The sequence below is a fragment of the Muntiacus reevesi genome, chromosome 2 (genome assembly GCF_963930625.1).
Source record: "Muntiacus reevesi chromosome 2, mMunRee1.1, whole genome shotgun sequence".
NCBI classification, from domain to species: Eukaryota; Metazoa; Chordata; class Mammalia; order Artiodactyla; family Cervidae; genus Muntiacus; species Muntiacus reevesi.
Genome location: NC_089250.1, coordinates 213894962 through 213909989, shown reverse-complemented (window position 1 = coordinate 213909989; position 15028 = coordinate 213894962). Strand labels below are relative to the sequence as shown.

Below are 15028 nucleotides of genomic sequence, written 5' to 3'. Positions count from 1 at the left end.
GGTAATTGGAGGCTCATTGTCTCAGCAGGGGGAAGTCTTTTGTTTCCTCTCTTCCCTTGGCAGCCTGACAGGATGTGAGGCCAAGCCCCCTCTCCACGCCAGATCCCCGCACCCACTGGACGCGGGCCCTTCCCAGACCATTGTGTCCATGACTGGGATGGGGGCAGGGGCAACGGCTCTAGGAGGGAACGTAAGGACTCTGCGAGTCTGGGGGCTAGGCTACCAAAGCTCTGAAGAGACCAGAAGCCCCCGGGCTGGTTCCTGAGCTTGGCAGGGAAAGCTCTGTGGCTGGGGAGGAGCAGGAAGCCAGGCCAGGGTGGGGCCCTCACCGAGGGTAGTAGGTCGGGCCAGGGGGCGGTAGGCTGGGCCCCAGAGGAGATGACGCAGGGCTTCAGGGCTCTCCCAGCCCCCACCGCTCCAGCCTAGGGGCCTGAGAGCTCACCTGAAATCCAGTGTTCCCCCCACCCCCTCCATTCCCTACGGCTGACATCACCCCCACCAGGGCTGCTGGGATCTGACAGAGCCCAGCAAACTGTAGTGTCCTGCCTGGGCCTTGCACATCCACTTTCCGGGACTCCCTCCCTCCTTCCCCGAGATCCAACAGTCTGGCCTCCTGCTGCGGTCCTCTTGGAACCCTGGAATTTCATCCCTCCCCTCCTCTCCCTCCTAGGTCATTTTGCTCCATCAGCTGTTCCTGCAGGAAGGGCGCCCTGCTCAGCCTCGCCTCTCTTCCCGAGCCTTTTGTTTGCTGGGTCTGCAGGAAATTGGAGGGGCGGTGGCCAAGGGCTCATCTGCCCCTGGGGCCTGGGGGAGGCGGGGGGTGGTCGGGATTCACAAGACTCAATCCTGGGGAGCTCACGGCGAGAGTGGGGAGGGTGGATCTCCGGGGAGGTAGCATTTAGGGCCTGATCTCGGAGTGGGGCACCTGGAGGCGGGGATTGGGCGTCCTGTCTCCGAGGGGGCGGTCCGGGTGTGTGTTCGGGGATCCCTAGAACTGGAGGGTGGATGGATACCCCGAGATGTCCTAACAGGTAGACCCGGGAGCCAACACGAGGGGAGAGAAACCTAGATACTGAATCCCACAACCGCGTCCTAACACGCCTCGGATCCGGGAACCCCCAGCGGTAGGGAGACAGCGGGCAAGTCAGACAGAGCACTTTCTGAGGATTAGTTAATTCCTTTCTCCTTTAAAAATGGTGGGGAGGAAGGCCAACACATACTCTCTGAATTCGCGCCTTCCCAGGACGCAACCGCAGACTAGGCGGCGGCGCGGACGCTCTAGCGAGCCGGCGCTGTCTCGTTGGTTGCCCTCTTTCTGAGGCCCCCTGCGCGCCGCCATCTTCCCGTCCGTGCGGGCGGGGCGGGGCCAATGCAATCATGTGCGGAGTAAGCCCTAGGTTTGAGATGGTTCCGCGAGCAGTTGATGCTTGGCTTTTGAGGGCCACTCGGGTGCCCGGAACTGTGAGAAGTACTGCAATTAGAGCAGCGAAGCAAAGAGAAATTCCTGATTTGTGCAGCTTAACTTCCTATTGGGACCTTAACTTTTCTCAGTGAACATGAGAAACCAGTAAAGGACACGTATTAGATGGTGTTAAGCACTGTGGAGGGAAAAAAAAAAGAAGAGGAAAATGGGAAAGTGGGATGGGAAGGAAGGCGCAGTTTAATTTTAAGTGGGACTGGCAGAGAAGATTTCACTAAGAAGATAGTATTTGAGTCCAGAAGACAAAGGAGACTCATTGGGTGTGTGCTCATAGCGCCTTGTTGGGACCAGCCCAGAGGTCTTTTTGGGGCAGGTCAGGGGAGGTGAGGACGAGATGAAGATCTGGTAGGGCTTCATGAGTAAGGTACCCATGTAGTGTATAGACGACTTCTGAGCGAACAGGTGCTGTTACTACATATGCCAAGGCAAGAGGCATAAACTATGGTAGTCGGACTGTAGTCAGTGAATCAGGAGGTAGGTATGGTTACCTTAGGTATCAGAGCCTTTGACTTTTATTCTGAAGAAAATGGGAAACCACTGGACAGTTTTGAAAAGAGTAGTGTCCTGAATGGACACTTACTTTACTAGCATAACTAATCTGTTAAGAATAGACTAGTTGTTCTGTCGCTCAGTCCTGTCGGACTCTGCGACCCCATGGACTGCAGACTGCCAGGCTTCCCTGTCCTTCACTATCTCCTGGAGTTTGCTCACACTCATGTCCATTGAGTTGATGATGCCATCTAACCATCTCATCATCTGTTGCCCCCTTCTCCTGCCTTCAATCTTTCCCAGCACAAGGGTTTTTTCCAACCAGTCAGCTCTTTGCATCAGGTGGCCAAAATACTGGAACTTCAGCTTCAGCATCAATCCTTCCAATGAATATTCAGGGTTGATTTCCTTTAGGATTGACTGCAGGGGCCAGGGCAGAAGCAAGCACATCAGTTAGGGGGCTGTTGCAATAATGCAGACAAGAGATGATGGCAACCTGGACTAGTGTAGTATTTGCAGTTGGATACTGGTTGTGTTTTAAAACTACTGGCCAAAGAAATTGTTATGGGTTGGATGTGGGTTGTGTGAAATGGTATTCGAACATAACCCCAAGGCTTTTGACCTGAGCTACTGGGGAAGTGGGACAACCACAAGAAGAGTGGGCTGTGGTCAGGCATTGGATTTTGGACATGCCAAGTTTGAGTTGCCCATTTGATGTCCAGGCCCAGGTGTTAGCATGTTCTTGGACATACATACAGCCGGTAGTTCAGAGTAGAGATCTGGGCTAGAGATACACCCTTTCGGCACTCCTATAGAGGAAGTATTTCACAAGAGGAGATTGGATGAGATCACCAAGGGAGTGGGTGTAAGTGGTTAAAAGAAGTCTATGGACCGAACTTCTAGTGCTCAATGGAGCCTCTGGTCTAATGGGGCCTCTTGGCTGTTCCTCCAAGAGAGGAGGAGGAGCCAGCAAAGGAGACTGAAGAGGATAGTTAACATTTACCAGGGCTGTGATTTTGCCGGAAGGTGTTATAAAGTGAGCGAGGGGTAAGGCAGTGCTTTTCACTGACTGTGACCTTGAAGCTGGGTAGCAAGGGAAGTGAGTGGAGGGCAGTGGGCAGAGGGCAGGATCAATGAACTGGGGGTCCAGTGAGGTGGAGGATTGCTGGGGTCAGGGCACGACAAGGACCCTCTTCTTCATCAAACTTCAGTCAGGTTCCTCTGAAACCTCTTCTGTACTTGGCCTCCACCTTGGCTGTCATCCTTCTTGGGCATGTCGAGCCCAGTTTAGAGAAAATCCATCCGCCCTTCATAATTGATCACCCTGGCCTTCCTTCAGCAAGGATCCTGTTAAGCCTCTTTAGCTAGAATCCTCCTATGCTTGATGCTTCCTCTTAGTAATTTTCCATTCACTGAACCCCTCATTCTGCTTGTTGGCTATAAATCCCCAGCTTTCTTTGCTGTGTTTGGAGTTGAGCACATTCTTTCTCCCCTATTGTGTCTTGACACCTATTGCAGTAGCCCTGAATAAAGCCTTTCCTACTGTTTTAGTAAGTGTCAGATTAATATTTTTCCTCAACAGGCATAACTAGAAGTGATGGACGAAAAGAGGAAGGGGTCCAGTTATTGGTAATGATAAAGTCTAGGCATAACCATTGGGTGGGATGGAGGGTGAGATCTATGCAGAAGTGGAGTTTAAGGACGTGCCAGCCCAGAGTGTTGAAAGTCTCATCAATGTGGATATTGAAATCACCAAAAATTGTAATAGGAGGGATGTGAGAGAGACCCTGGAATCAAGCTCCATGTCGTGGGTAGCAGGGATGACTGATGAAAATGCCACAGTTTACTGCTCATGAGACCGCTCTCTGGCAAAGCCACATTTGCACTGGTTTGAATCTCTTCCTCTCCTAGGGAAACGTTACAGCTAATTTACAGCCAAAGCCCAGTGGCAGGAAAATCAGTGTTCATTTCCTGAGGCTCAAATGACAGTGTAACCACAAAGGCCTCTATGAAAGTTAGGAAATTATTACTGAAGTTCTCCAAGCTTCAATTTCCTATTGTGAAAAATGGAAATCATAGCAGGATCCACCTCAAAAGTGCTTATGCATATTTAATACAGTACGGTATGCAGATGGTTTGTTGAACATTTCAGTATTGTTCTCAAGTGCCTGTTCAAGTTTATTGAACTCACACTGCAACCTTCTGCAGGAGGATCTATTTACAGTTGACGGATGGGATGTTGCCAGGCAGTGCCAATGTCGACCTGTAAAGAGTTGAGGTGGGCGGTGGTGGTTTAGTCACTAAGTGGTGTCTGACTCTTGCAGGCCCACGAACTGCAGCCTGCCAGGCTTTTCTTGTCCATGGGATTTCCCCAGCAAGAATACTGGAGTGGGTTGCCATTTTCATCTACAGGGAATCTTCCATTTCTTTCTTCAGGGGATCTTCCGTCCCAGGGATTGAATCCGCGTCTCCGTCTCCTGCATTGCAGGCGGATTCTATATCGCTGAGCCACCTGGGAAGGCCGTAAAGAGTTAGGAGGGGAATCCTGACTCCTGAAGGTTCACAAGTCCTGTAATTCCTGCTGGAGGGGGCTTGCTTGCAGGGAATCACGAGAGCGGGCGGGGGACGAGACTGAAACCAACCAAGGCCTGCGCCTCCAGGGCTCGCCCGGATCGGCAGCCAATGGCGCCCTCAGGTGGTGGAAGCGAGGAGAGCAGCCGGTGGGCTGGAACCGGCGCTAGGGGAGGGCGCCGCAGGGGTGAGGGCTGGTGCTGGAACCTGTGCAATGGACGGGGATCCGGGAGGCTGGAAGAGGCGGACCCCTTAAGGCGTAGGCTGACAGGGCCCCGCCTTCCTAGCGGCGCACCTGGGCCAGGTGTCGTGGCCCCGCCCGCCTGCCCGAGGCCTTCCGCCGTCAGGCCACGCCCCTTTCAGCAGCGTCACCGCCCAGCTCCGAGTGGGGTCCCGCCCACGCGGCAGGCGCTCGTTTGAGCCAGGGTGATGGGTGCAGTGGGAGCTGTGGCCCACACCGTGCCGGAGACCTGCGTCTGAGGGGCGACCCCTGGCAGCACCCCGATCGCACGTGGGGCGGGGAGCCGCGCTTCCAGCGTGAGCCTGGTGGGGCGGGGCTTCCCCCGGGCGCGCCCACGGGGCGGGGCCGGGCTCGGGGACCAATGGGGCGCGTGTATGCTGGTGGGGGGGTAGGCTCCGGGCCTGGCATCCCGGTAGCCGCCGCTGGCTTTTCCGGCACCCGCGCCCCCTCAGCCAGTAGCAGACCCCTCCCGCTCTCGGGGATCACCCCCGAGCGGCTGCGTCCTCCAGTGGGTGAGTGAGCGCGCTGCCACACCCGGGCTGTGAGGGTGCGCCTGGCCGGGGAGAAGCGAATCTCGGCCCGCTTCAACCCGCCCAGGGGAGAAAGTGGGGAGGAACCGGTGCAGGAAGGAAGACCACCTTGGGTGGCAGGCCGATGATGTTTTTGTTTTGGTCGTCGGGGAGTGGCGGGAACGGTAGCGTTTGGGGGATGCCCTGTGTGGGTGGGAGTAATCTGGTGAGGTTAAAGAGAGAGGAGGCTGTCTGAGATGGGCTGGAGGAAAGAGGGTTGATGGAGGGCGGGGCTTTGGAAGATTGAGAAGTTTCCTATTGCCCGGGGTTGAGGTGATTGCATGGAGGATCTTGGGGGGAGGCTCAGGACCCCGGAGGAACGGTTGAGGAAGGCCTCCTGTCCATAACTCACTTCCCCTTTGAGGGATTTGCTTCCTCTTGTGCTGCTAGTTAAGAAGGTGGAGGATCTTTGCACCTTTCCAGAGCCACTGCCATCCCTCCTCTCAGGAATATGGGGGAAGGGGTGGCCCCAGGAGCTGGGAGGGGCCTTGGTACCCAGTCCTGAGGCTTGGAGCCTGCTATTGGTGGGGCAGTGGCCAGGATCAGCCTGCCCGCTCCCCCACCTCGCCCCCGCCCCCCATTAACTCTTGGAGTTGCTGGTCAACGTGAGTGTGTGTGTGTGTTTTCTTTTGGAGGAGGTTTCTGGGTGTTTGATTAGAGGTGTTTTGTGGGGTCTCCACAGAGCTGCTTTCACTCAGCAAACTCTTTGCAGGCCTGGTAACCCGTTGGTGGCTTCCTCTGCCCGCTCTCGACCATGGCCAGTGAGAACTCTCCTCTGCTGGCCTACCGGCTCCTGGGGGAGGAGGGGGTTTCCTTCCCTGCCACTGGGGCTGGAGGTCCTGGAGGGGCACCGGCCCGGAAACTCTCCACCTTCCTGGGTGTGGTGGTGCCCACGGTCCTGTCCATGTTCAGTATAGTGGTCTTCTTGAGGATTGGTGAGTTGGCGCTGGTTTACTCCAGGGTGGGACTGGAATGAGGCTGGGGAAGGGCCCTGGGAGAAGCTGGTGAATGAAGGGCTTGGGGGAGGGGCTCCCTGTGGCCTTGGGCTTAGCGCTGCCCTGGGGTAACTGATGACCGGGTCGGGGCGGGAGGGGCGGGAGGGGCGGGAGGGGCGAGCCACCGTCCGACCTGCTTTGCCACTCCTGTCCCAGGGTTTGTGGTGGGTCATGCTGGTCTGCTTCAGGCTTTGGCCATGCTCCTGGTTGCCTACGTCATCCTGGCTCTCACGGTGCTGTCCGTCTGCGCCATCGCCACGAATGGAGCCGTGCGAGGGGGCGGAGCCTACTGTATCCTCAGCCGTGGGCGCTTCTGTCTTATGGGGGGAGGAGAGGGCCCCTCCCTGCCTCTCCCCGGGGCAGGCCAGTTCTAATGAACATCCAGTGGACAGGTTGGTATGGAGAAGGTCACCAGTGCGGCCTTACACGGTAGAGCCCCCGTCCTCGAGTCCGCCAGGTGTCTCCCCAGCTGCCATTTTGGTTCTAACAGTCCTGTCAGATTCAAGAGCACTGGTGACTTGGACAAAGCCACGTGGCTTGGGAATGGCCACAATGGGACATGCCACCTCTGGGAACAGTCCCATGCCTTCTGGGAGACGAGGCCTGGAGGACCAACTGCACCATGCTGTGTGCCTGGGCCCTGCCTCCCATTCTGATTCAGTTTCTTTTCCCTTGACACTCACCCCCTACTTCCACTTTCAGTCATGATCAGTCGGACTCTGGGGCCCGAGGTTGGCGGCAGCATCGGCCTGATGTTCTACCTGGCTAACGTCTGTGGCTGCGCCGTCTCCCTGCTGGGGCTGGTGGAGGCCATACTTGACGTCTTCGGGGCTGGTCTCTGCTCCCCACTCTGGTCTGGGCGGCCCCGAGGATTTGCAGGGTCAGGGATTCTGGGATCACAGCAGGGGGAGAATCCCTCTCCTGGGAAAGACGCACTTTCTTGAGCGCCTGCTGTGTGCCCAGCCTCATGCAGACATCCGAGAGAACGTCCTGGCTCACAAGGAGCTCGCCATCTAGTCAGGGGGTGGGGGCAGGCTAATACTCTGAACATTGAGAAAGCAAGATTGCTGGTACCCCCTCCTCCCCCAGGGAGGGCTAGGATGCTGGAGTACAGTTGGGTGAAGTGTTAGTTACTCAGTCATGTCTGACTCTTTGAGACCCCATGGACTGTAGCCTGCCAGGGTCCTCTGTCCATGGGATTCTCCAGGCAAGAATACTGGAGTGGGTTGTCACGCCCTCCTCCAGGGGATATTCCTGATCCAGGGATCGAACCTGGGTCTCTTGCATTACAGGTGGACTCGTTACCGTCTGAGCCACCAGGGGAGTCCAGTTGGGTGGGGGAGTGGGAAAGATGGCCTTTCTGAGGACAAGTGGGCCAAAGATGGGGTCTCTGCCTTCTTTGAGTCATGACTGGAATCCCTCCTTGGAGGCGTGGCCATCTAACTCTGTTCTTCCTCTCTGCAGATGCCTCGGGGTCCAGTGGCCTCAGGGTCCTGCCCCAGGGGTATGGCTGGAGCCTGCTCTATGGCTCCCTGCTGCTGGGCCTGGTGGGCGGGGTCTGTACCCTGGGGGCCGGCCTCTACGCCCGGGCCTCCTTCCTCACATTCCTGCTGGTCTCCGGTTCCCTGGCCTCCGTGCTGGTCAGCTTTGTGGCTGTGGGGCCCAGGGACATCCCGTTGGCCCCTCGGCCTGGCCCCAACGGCTCCTCCCTGCCGCCCCAGGTCGGCCACTTCACTGGCTTCAACAGCAGCACCCTGAAGGCTAATCTGGATGGTGAGCTGAGTGAAGGGGTCCTGGGGTTCTCAGGGCAAGGGGTGAGCCCGTGGTGGGGGTGGCCTGGAACCTCTGGATGAGAACAGATGTCAGATGATCAGTAGTGAGAGGTCTGAACCTAGAGCAGTGCAGGTTGATTAGAATCTGCTGGGCGTGTGTTGACCGCTGTGTGTTTGGCCCAGCCGAGCGGTAGGAATGACCGCAAGACAGTCTCTGCCTTAGAGGAACTTGTTTAATTGGAGAGATAAGATGTACACTCAGGAAACAAATTGCATATTAGGATGGGGTATGATTCAAGGAGATAAGAATCACAGAGGAGTCCAGAGGAGGGAGACCTGCATATGGACTGAGGGGAAGGGGTCAGCCAGAGCTGGAGGAGCTAGAGGTGTCTTGAGTGGGGCTAGAGTGGGGCTGGGAAATTCATTTTTATTTGTTTTGCTGTGCTGGGTCTTATTTGTGGCATGTGAGATCTAGTTCCTTGACCAAGGATTGAATCCGGACCCCCTGTATTGGGAGCTTGGAGTCCTAGCCACTGGACCAGTAGGGAAATCCCAGGGGTTGGAAATTTCAGATAGGAGGGTGAGGGAAGGCAGCTAGGAAAAAGCGTGGATGAAGGTGTGGAGGGAAGAACGGAGGCGCATGGGGGAGAAGGAGGAGCTGAAGTCAGCTGAGACTGGGGTGGGGTCAGGGCTGGGGTCTTGGTGAGCTGGTCAGGGTGGTGGGGAGGCAGGGGGTGTGTTTTAGAATAGGAGAGGAGGGAGGCAGGGCCAAAACGCCTGGATCCCTAGGAGGGAGGCTGACCCCCTTTCGTCCCCGGCAATGACCCCTCCTCCTCAGCTGGCTACGCCAAGGACTACACCACGGGGGCCATGATGACCTTCGCCAGCGTCTTTGCTGTTCTTTTTAACGGCTGCACGGGCATCATGGCTGGGGCCAACATGTCAGGTGAGCGTCCCTGGGGGAGGGGGCTGCCTTCCCGCCTGGTGCCCCTACAAGGTGCTATGGGGGCTCAGGGACGGTGGAGGACCCTCCCCCTCTGCTTCCTTCCCTCCAGGGGAGCTGAAAGACCCCAGCCGGGCCATTCCTCTGGGCACGATCGTTGCTGTTGCCTATACTTTCTTCATCTACATCCTGCTTTTCTTCCTCTCCAGCTTCACGTGTGACAGGTGCCTGGGCACAGGGCGGAGTGGGGTGTGGGAATGGAGTTGTCACACCTGGTTCCCCGAGTGAAGCGCTGGCTGGGGGGAGCGGGAGATGCCCACATAGTTGGGGTGCATGGAAAATGGGGAGTGAGTCGGAGCTGATGCCTGAAATAGGGAGGGCTGGTTACGTGGTAAGAGCCCACCGGAAGCCAGCATTTGCTTCCTGCCTGGTGCTGCTTGGTCTGGGGATGGGGCTTGCCAGTCAATCTGTGGCTCCATAAATATTTGGCCTCTTGTGCCTATACCGTTGGGAAGCAGCCCAATGACAACCAGTAGAACCCCAGTCTGACCACCCCCAGGCCCACTCAATCTATCAGTATGATCCTTGAGGTCAGGGATGGGGTCAGTCCGGAACTCCCAGCGCTGAACCCGCCCAGTGTTGAGAGCACTGTTCTCACCAGGTCCCTGGGAGTGGACGCACCTTTATGTCCGGCTTCCTCCTCCTCTCCTTGCTTGCAGGGTGCTGCTGCAGGAGGACTATGGCTTCTTCCGAGCCATCAGCCTGTGGCCCCCGCTGGTGCTGGTTGGGATCTACGCCACGTCGCTCTCCGCCTCCATGAGCTCCCTCATTGGTGCCTCCCGCATCCTCCACGCCCTGGCCCAGGACGACCTCTTCGGTGGGCTTCCCCTGCCTCGTGCGGGGCTCTGAGCGCACCTTCGCACCTTCGCGTATCTGTCTCTGTCCCTGCTCGGCCCGGGCTCACCTTTCTGCCTGCTGCCTTTCTGTTTGCACAGGTGTGGTCCTGGCGCCGGCCAAGGTGGTATCCCGAGGGGGGAACCCCTGGGGGGCTGTGCTGTATTCCTGGGGCCTCGTGCAGGTAAGCCTGCCTCCTCAAGCTGCCCTCACCCTCAGCCCCTCCGGTTACACTCCTGGGACCAGGGAGGGTTGGGCGTGCATGCGGGGAGACGTGCCCGAGGGGGCAACGGACGCCCAGCCTCTCGGTCCTCGTCCAGCTGGTGCTCCTGGCCGGAAAGCTGAACACGCTGGCCGCCGTGGTCACCGTCTTCTACTTGGTGGCCTACGCTGCTGTAGACCTGTCCTGCCTGAGCCTGGAGTGGGCCTCGGCCCCCAACTTCCGGTGAGAGGAGGAGCCGCCTGTGTCCCTGGAGGAAGGGCGGGAGTAACGATGGTGGGAAGGCCTGGGACCAAGCGGGCAGATTTGGGGTGGGAGCGGAGGTGATGATGTGATGTCGGGGGCCTCCCCGAGCACTGTTCCTTCTCTGTCGGCCCCCAGCCCCACCTTCAACCTCTTCTCCTGGCACACCTGCTTGCTGGGGGTGGCCTCTTGCCTGCTCATGATGTTCCTCATCAGCCCCGGGGCCGCCGGCGGCTCCCTGCTCCTCATGGGGCTGCTTTCTGCCCTGCTCACGGCTCGAGGAGGGCCCAGCAGCTGGGGCTACGTCAGCCAGGCCCTGCTTTTCCATCAGGTCCGGGGAGCTGGCGGAGGGGAGCGCGGGGCGGGTTGGGGAGGGGAGGAGGCAGGTTGGGAACACCCCCACTGCGGGGAGACCTGGGGGATGGATTGGGGCCACCCGCCAGATCCCTTCCTCCCCCCTCCGCCTCCTCTTGACTCCAGGTGCGGAAGTACCTGCTCCGGCTGGATGTCCGGAAGGACCACGTGAAATTCTGGCGGCCGCAGCTGCTGCTCCTGGTGGGGAACCCCCGGGGCACCCTGCCTCTGCTGCGATTGGCCAACCAGCTCAAGAAAGGGGGTCTCTACGTGCTGGGCCATGTTACCCTGGGAGACCTCGGTCAGTTGCCCTCCACTCACCACCCACCCCCCCACCCCCCACATCCTCTCTCTCTCTCTCTCTCTGGCTCCCAGATGCTGTTTGTGTTCTTGATATCCCTGAGACTTCTTGCAGTCTTCTTCCCAGATTGCCCTTCCTAACCAGCCGCATCCCTGCCCAGACCCTTCTTTTCTGCCCACGTGGGATCTGGACTCGAGGAGGAAGTGCGCGAGTCTGGCCCACACGTGTTTGCCTGCCTTCTCTGCAGACTCTCTACCCTCAGACCCCGTGCAGCCGCAGTATGGGGCATGGCTGAGCCTGGTGGACCGGGCCCAAGTGAAGGCCTTTGTGGATCTCACCCTCTCGCCCTCCGTGCGCCAGGGGGCTCAGCACCTGCTGCGGATCTCGGGTCTTGGTGAGCTGCCCTTGGACCCCTCCGTGGCCCCTCTCCATCTCTGCTCCCCTCCCCCCGAGAGTAAACCACAGATTACAGACTCCAAAAGGAACCCGCCGTCTCGTGCAGACAGGACTAGATCCTCAAAGATAAAAGACAGTGTGTGAGGAGGTCTCCGAGGAGCTGCCTTAGGACTAGAGATGGAGAGACATGACTTTTTTTGGTTTCTTTCTGACCCATGATTGGGGCACAGGCTGTGAAGAGCGTGTTGTCTTCCTGGAGACAATGGGAGGAGGATTTGAGGCTGGGCGTTGCCCCCATCAAAATCCAGGGCAGATGCTTTCTAACCACTGGAGTTCAGAAAGAGGAAGACCGTGGTCACTGATGTGGTGGACAAGGTTTTGTGATGAGATAGTATCTCAGCTGAGCCTTGAGCAGAGAAGGGGGAAGTGATGTGACTAACAAGGCCCCCAGACACTATAAAGGGTGCCGAGGGTGGCAGGGGCGTGGCTGATGCTTTCGGATGGAGTGAAATGTTCCCGGCTTTGTGACCCATGTCCTCTGGCCCAGCACCCCACCTTCCTCCAAACCCTGCTGAGCCGCCTCCTTCTTCTCAGTCTCGGGATTAACGTTTGCGCCCTCCCTGAGTGCATGCTTCCTACCCCACTGACAGTCTGGTTAAAGTTCAGGTGTTGGACATTGCCCTGCTCGCTTGGTTGATGTCAATCAGAACCCTGGAAAATGCTCAGGAAGGGGTATGACTAGTTTAATTTGCAAGGTCAGTTGGAATTCCCACCTGGTAAGGAGTTCTAGGGGTGTTGGCAAGCATCATGAGATAGTATCAGATAGACCCCGCAGCATCTCTTCCAGTCCCATCTTCTGTGGGGGAGCCTGGACCAAGAGACCACTCCTTCCATGCCATTCATCCTGCTGAAAATAACTCACATAAAAAGGGAAAGGTTTCCTTTAAGCAGTCAGTTCCCCAGCATGGAGAAGTTGATTTGGTGGTAGATTTTGAATAAACCATTTGACCCTTGAAAATGGGTCTTTAGAAGAGGTCTGAGTCTTCCTGTAAACACAACCCTGCCACAGGGGAAATGATCCCATCCCATATTGGTTGTTCAGATACTAAAGCCCGGGAGCTGTCAGCAGGGCCTGGGGGCTTTGTTGTTGACACACCACCCACTTAGTGGCTAAGAGAACAGGATCTGGTGCCCGAGACATCATGGTCACTTCCTGGCCCCAGTGTTTACCAGCCGTGAGCCTTTGGGCTAGTGACTTCACCGCTCTGGGTCTCAGGTTCCTTATCTGTAAGAGAGGGTGAGTAATCGTCTCTACCTCATAGTGTTGCTTCAGGGATCTGATGAGTTAAAAATATGAAGTGCTTTCAACAGGACTGGGCCCCGTCAGTGTGCAGATGGTAAGCTCACTGGGGACTGTGCTTTGGACAGGCCATCATTAGGACTCTGCGGTCCTAGAAACGGATTGTGCAGCCCCCCGTCCTGAGCTCTTATCCTCCGCTAGCAGGGTCTGAGCGTTATCTCCCTGGGAATCGAGGCCATGAACTTGGTTAATCAGGGGGGATCCCATCTGCCAGTGGAGTCAGACTCCTCTCTCCCATCACGAAAAGGTGTGCGGCTTGAAGCCCGAAATGAATGCATCCTACTGCCGTGGACTGGAAGTGCTCCTTAGTTAAAGCAAGCTTTAGGGTGCACTTTGCCTATTTCGGTGGGGGAGATTAGTCACAGAGATAAATCAAATAAATGCATGTGAAAGTGTTTGGGAACACGGAAAGTCATTATGCAAATGTGCATAATGTTACCTTAAGAGGCCACATTATGCACATGTCATACCTGATGGCTGACACACGGCGCTGTCAGCAGATGGGAGTGGGCACCCGTTAGCGTGCTGTGAACTCAGCCCACCTGTCTGATTCCCCTGGGTTCCTTCCCACCTACCTCTCTGCCCCCCCAGGTGGCATGAAGCCCAACACGCTGGTCCTGGGTTTCTATGACGATGCTGCACCCCAGGATCACTTTCTGACGGACCCGGCTTTCTCTGAGCCTGCGGATGGCACCCAGGAGGCCGGGGCCCCGGCCCTGAGCACCCTGTTCCCTCCACCCCGGGCTCCTGGGAGTCCCCGGGCTCTCAGTCCCCAGGACTACGTGGCCACCGTGGCAGACGCCCTGAAGATGAACAAGAACGTGGTCCTGGCCCGGGCCTGTGGGGCCCTGCCCCCCGAGCGGCTGAGCCGGGGGTCTGGGGGCACCTCCCAGCTGCATCATGTGGACGTGTGGCCCCTCAACCTGCTGCGGCCCCGGGGTGGGCCCGGCTATGTGGACGTGTGCGGCCTCTTCCTGCTGCAAATGGCGACCATCTTGGGCATGGTGCCTGCCTGGCACAGCGCCCGCCTCCGGATCTTCTTGTGCTTGGGGCCTCGGGAGGCCCCGGGGGCGGCCGAGGGGCGGCTGCGGGCACTGCTGAGCCAGTTGAGGATCCGGGCCGAGGTGCGGGAGGTGGTGTGGGGCGAAGGGGCCGCCTCCGAGGAGCCGCCGGAGGAGGAGGAGGAAGGGGACTTTGTAAACGGCAGGCGGGGAGACGCCGAGGCAGAGGCCCTGGCATGCAGCGCCAACGCCCTGGTTCGGGCCCAGCAGGGGCGTGGTAGGGGAGGGCCCGGTGGGCCTGAGGAAGGGGATGGTGAGGTGGGGCCCACCACCGCCCTCACCTTCTTGTACCTGCCGCGGCCGCCTGCTGATTCTGCCCGCTACCTGCGCTACCTGGCGCTCCTGGAAATTCTGAGCCGAGATCTGGGCCCCACGCTGCTCATTCATGGTGTCACCCCTGTCACTTGCACTGATCTCTGATGCCCACGCCAAGCAGAGAGAGCATCCAGATTGGTGGCCCACCTTGATTATAGGGTGAGAAGGGGAAGGGCTGCCTTGCGCCAGCCTGCCACGTGGGACTCGGCTGCTGGTGGGCGTATTAGGGCATCCTGGTCTCCCGGCCCCGAGTGCGGTTACTAACACAGGGCAGCTGTCCCCACCACCTTCCCTGGGAAGAAGTCCACAGCCCTCCCTGGGGGCCTCCCTCCCTTCACCCGTGCCTTGACGGGGGCTGGGTCTCCGCTTGTGACTCTAGGCTACCTCAGTCTCCCCCCACAACTCGCCCAACAGAACCCCCCCCCCCCCCCCCCCGCCCTGAGGTTGTGATGCTTTTGTTCTGTTTTATTTTTCTAACTGCTCAATGTGAATAAAAGATCAAAACACTAAGTGCGGACTGAGCATTTCTGGAGGGGGGGTGGGTATGTGGGATGGAAAGAGGGAGAAATCTGTATGGGGGATGGGGACAGAGGGGTGTTGGAGAGACTCCCAGCAGGGACCTGGGGCGCCGGCCTGGGGGTGGGGGTGGGGCGCTGGTGGAGATGCAGGCTGCCGGTAGCCCCCAGACTCGGGGCTCCCGAGGAAAGAGCTCCCTGCTCGCAGGAGGGGGCCCTACTCGGGGAGGGACGGCAGTTTAGGGCCTAGGGGGCCACGTGACCCTCCCCCAGGAATGCGATGATGTCACCAGGGGCGTGGCCATCCCC

General features: G+C 58.1%; 1 protein-coding gene across 3 annotated transcripts; it reads left to right on the top strand.

The window, feature by feature from the left end:
• Positions 1-4416: 4416 nt before the first annotated feature.
• SLC12A9 (solute carrier family 12 member 9) lies at positions 4417-14657 on the top strand. 3 transcript variants are annotated; one of them, XM_065924913.1, is made up of 14 exons: positions 4417-4527; positions 6063-6285; positions 6502-6636; positions 7048-7179; positions 7810-8118; positions 8956-9063; positions 9173-9284; positions 9780-9937; positions 10056-10138; positions 10275-10399; positions 10556-10748; positions 10898-11072; positions 11320-11466; positions 13420-14657. In XM_065924913.1, exons 2-14 carry the CDS (start codon positions 6105-6107, stop codon positions 14307-14309), a joined length of 2748 nt encoding a protein of 915 aa, XP_065780985.1. In that variant the 5' UTR covers positions 4417-4527; positions 6063-6104; the 3' UTR covers positions 14310-14657. The 3 variants fall into 3 exon arrangements, with proteins under 3 accessions (XP_065780985.1, XP_065780984.1, XP_065780986.1); XM_065924912.1 differs by lacking the exon at positions 4417-4527 and adding an exon at positions 5162-5293; XM_065924914.1 differs by lacking the exons at positions 4417-4527; positions 6063-6285; positions 7048-7179 and having other exon boundaries at positions 6619-6737.
• The last annotated feature ends 371 nt before the right edge of the window (positions 14658-15028 follow it).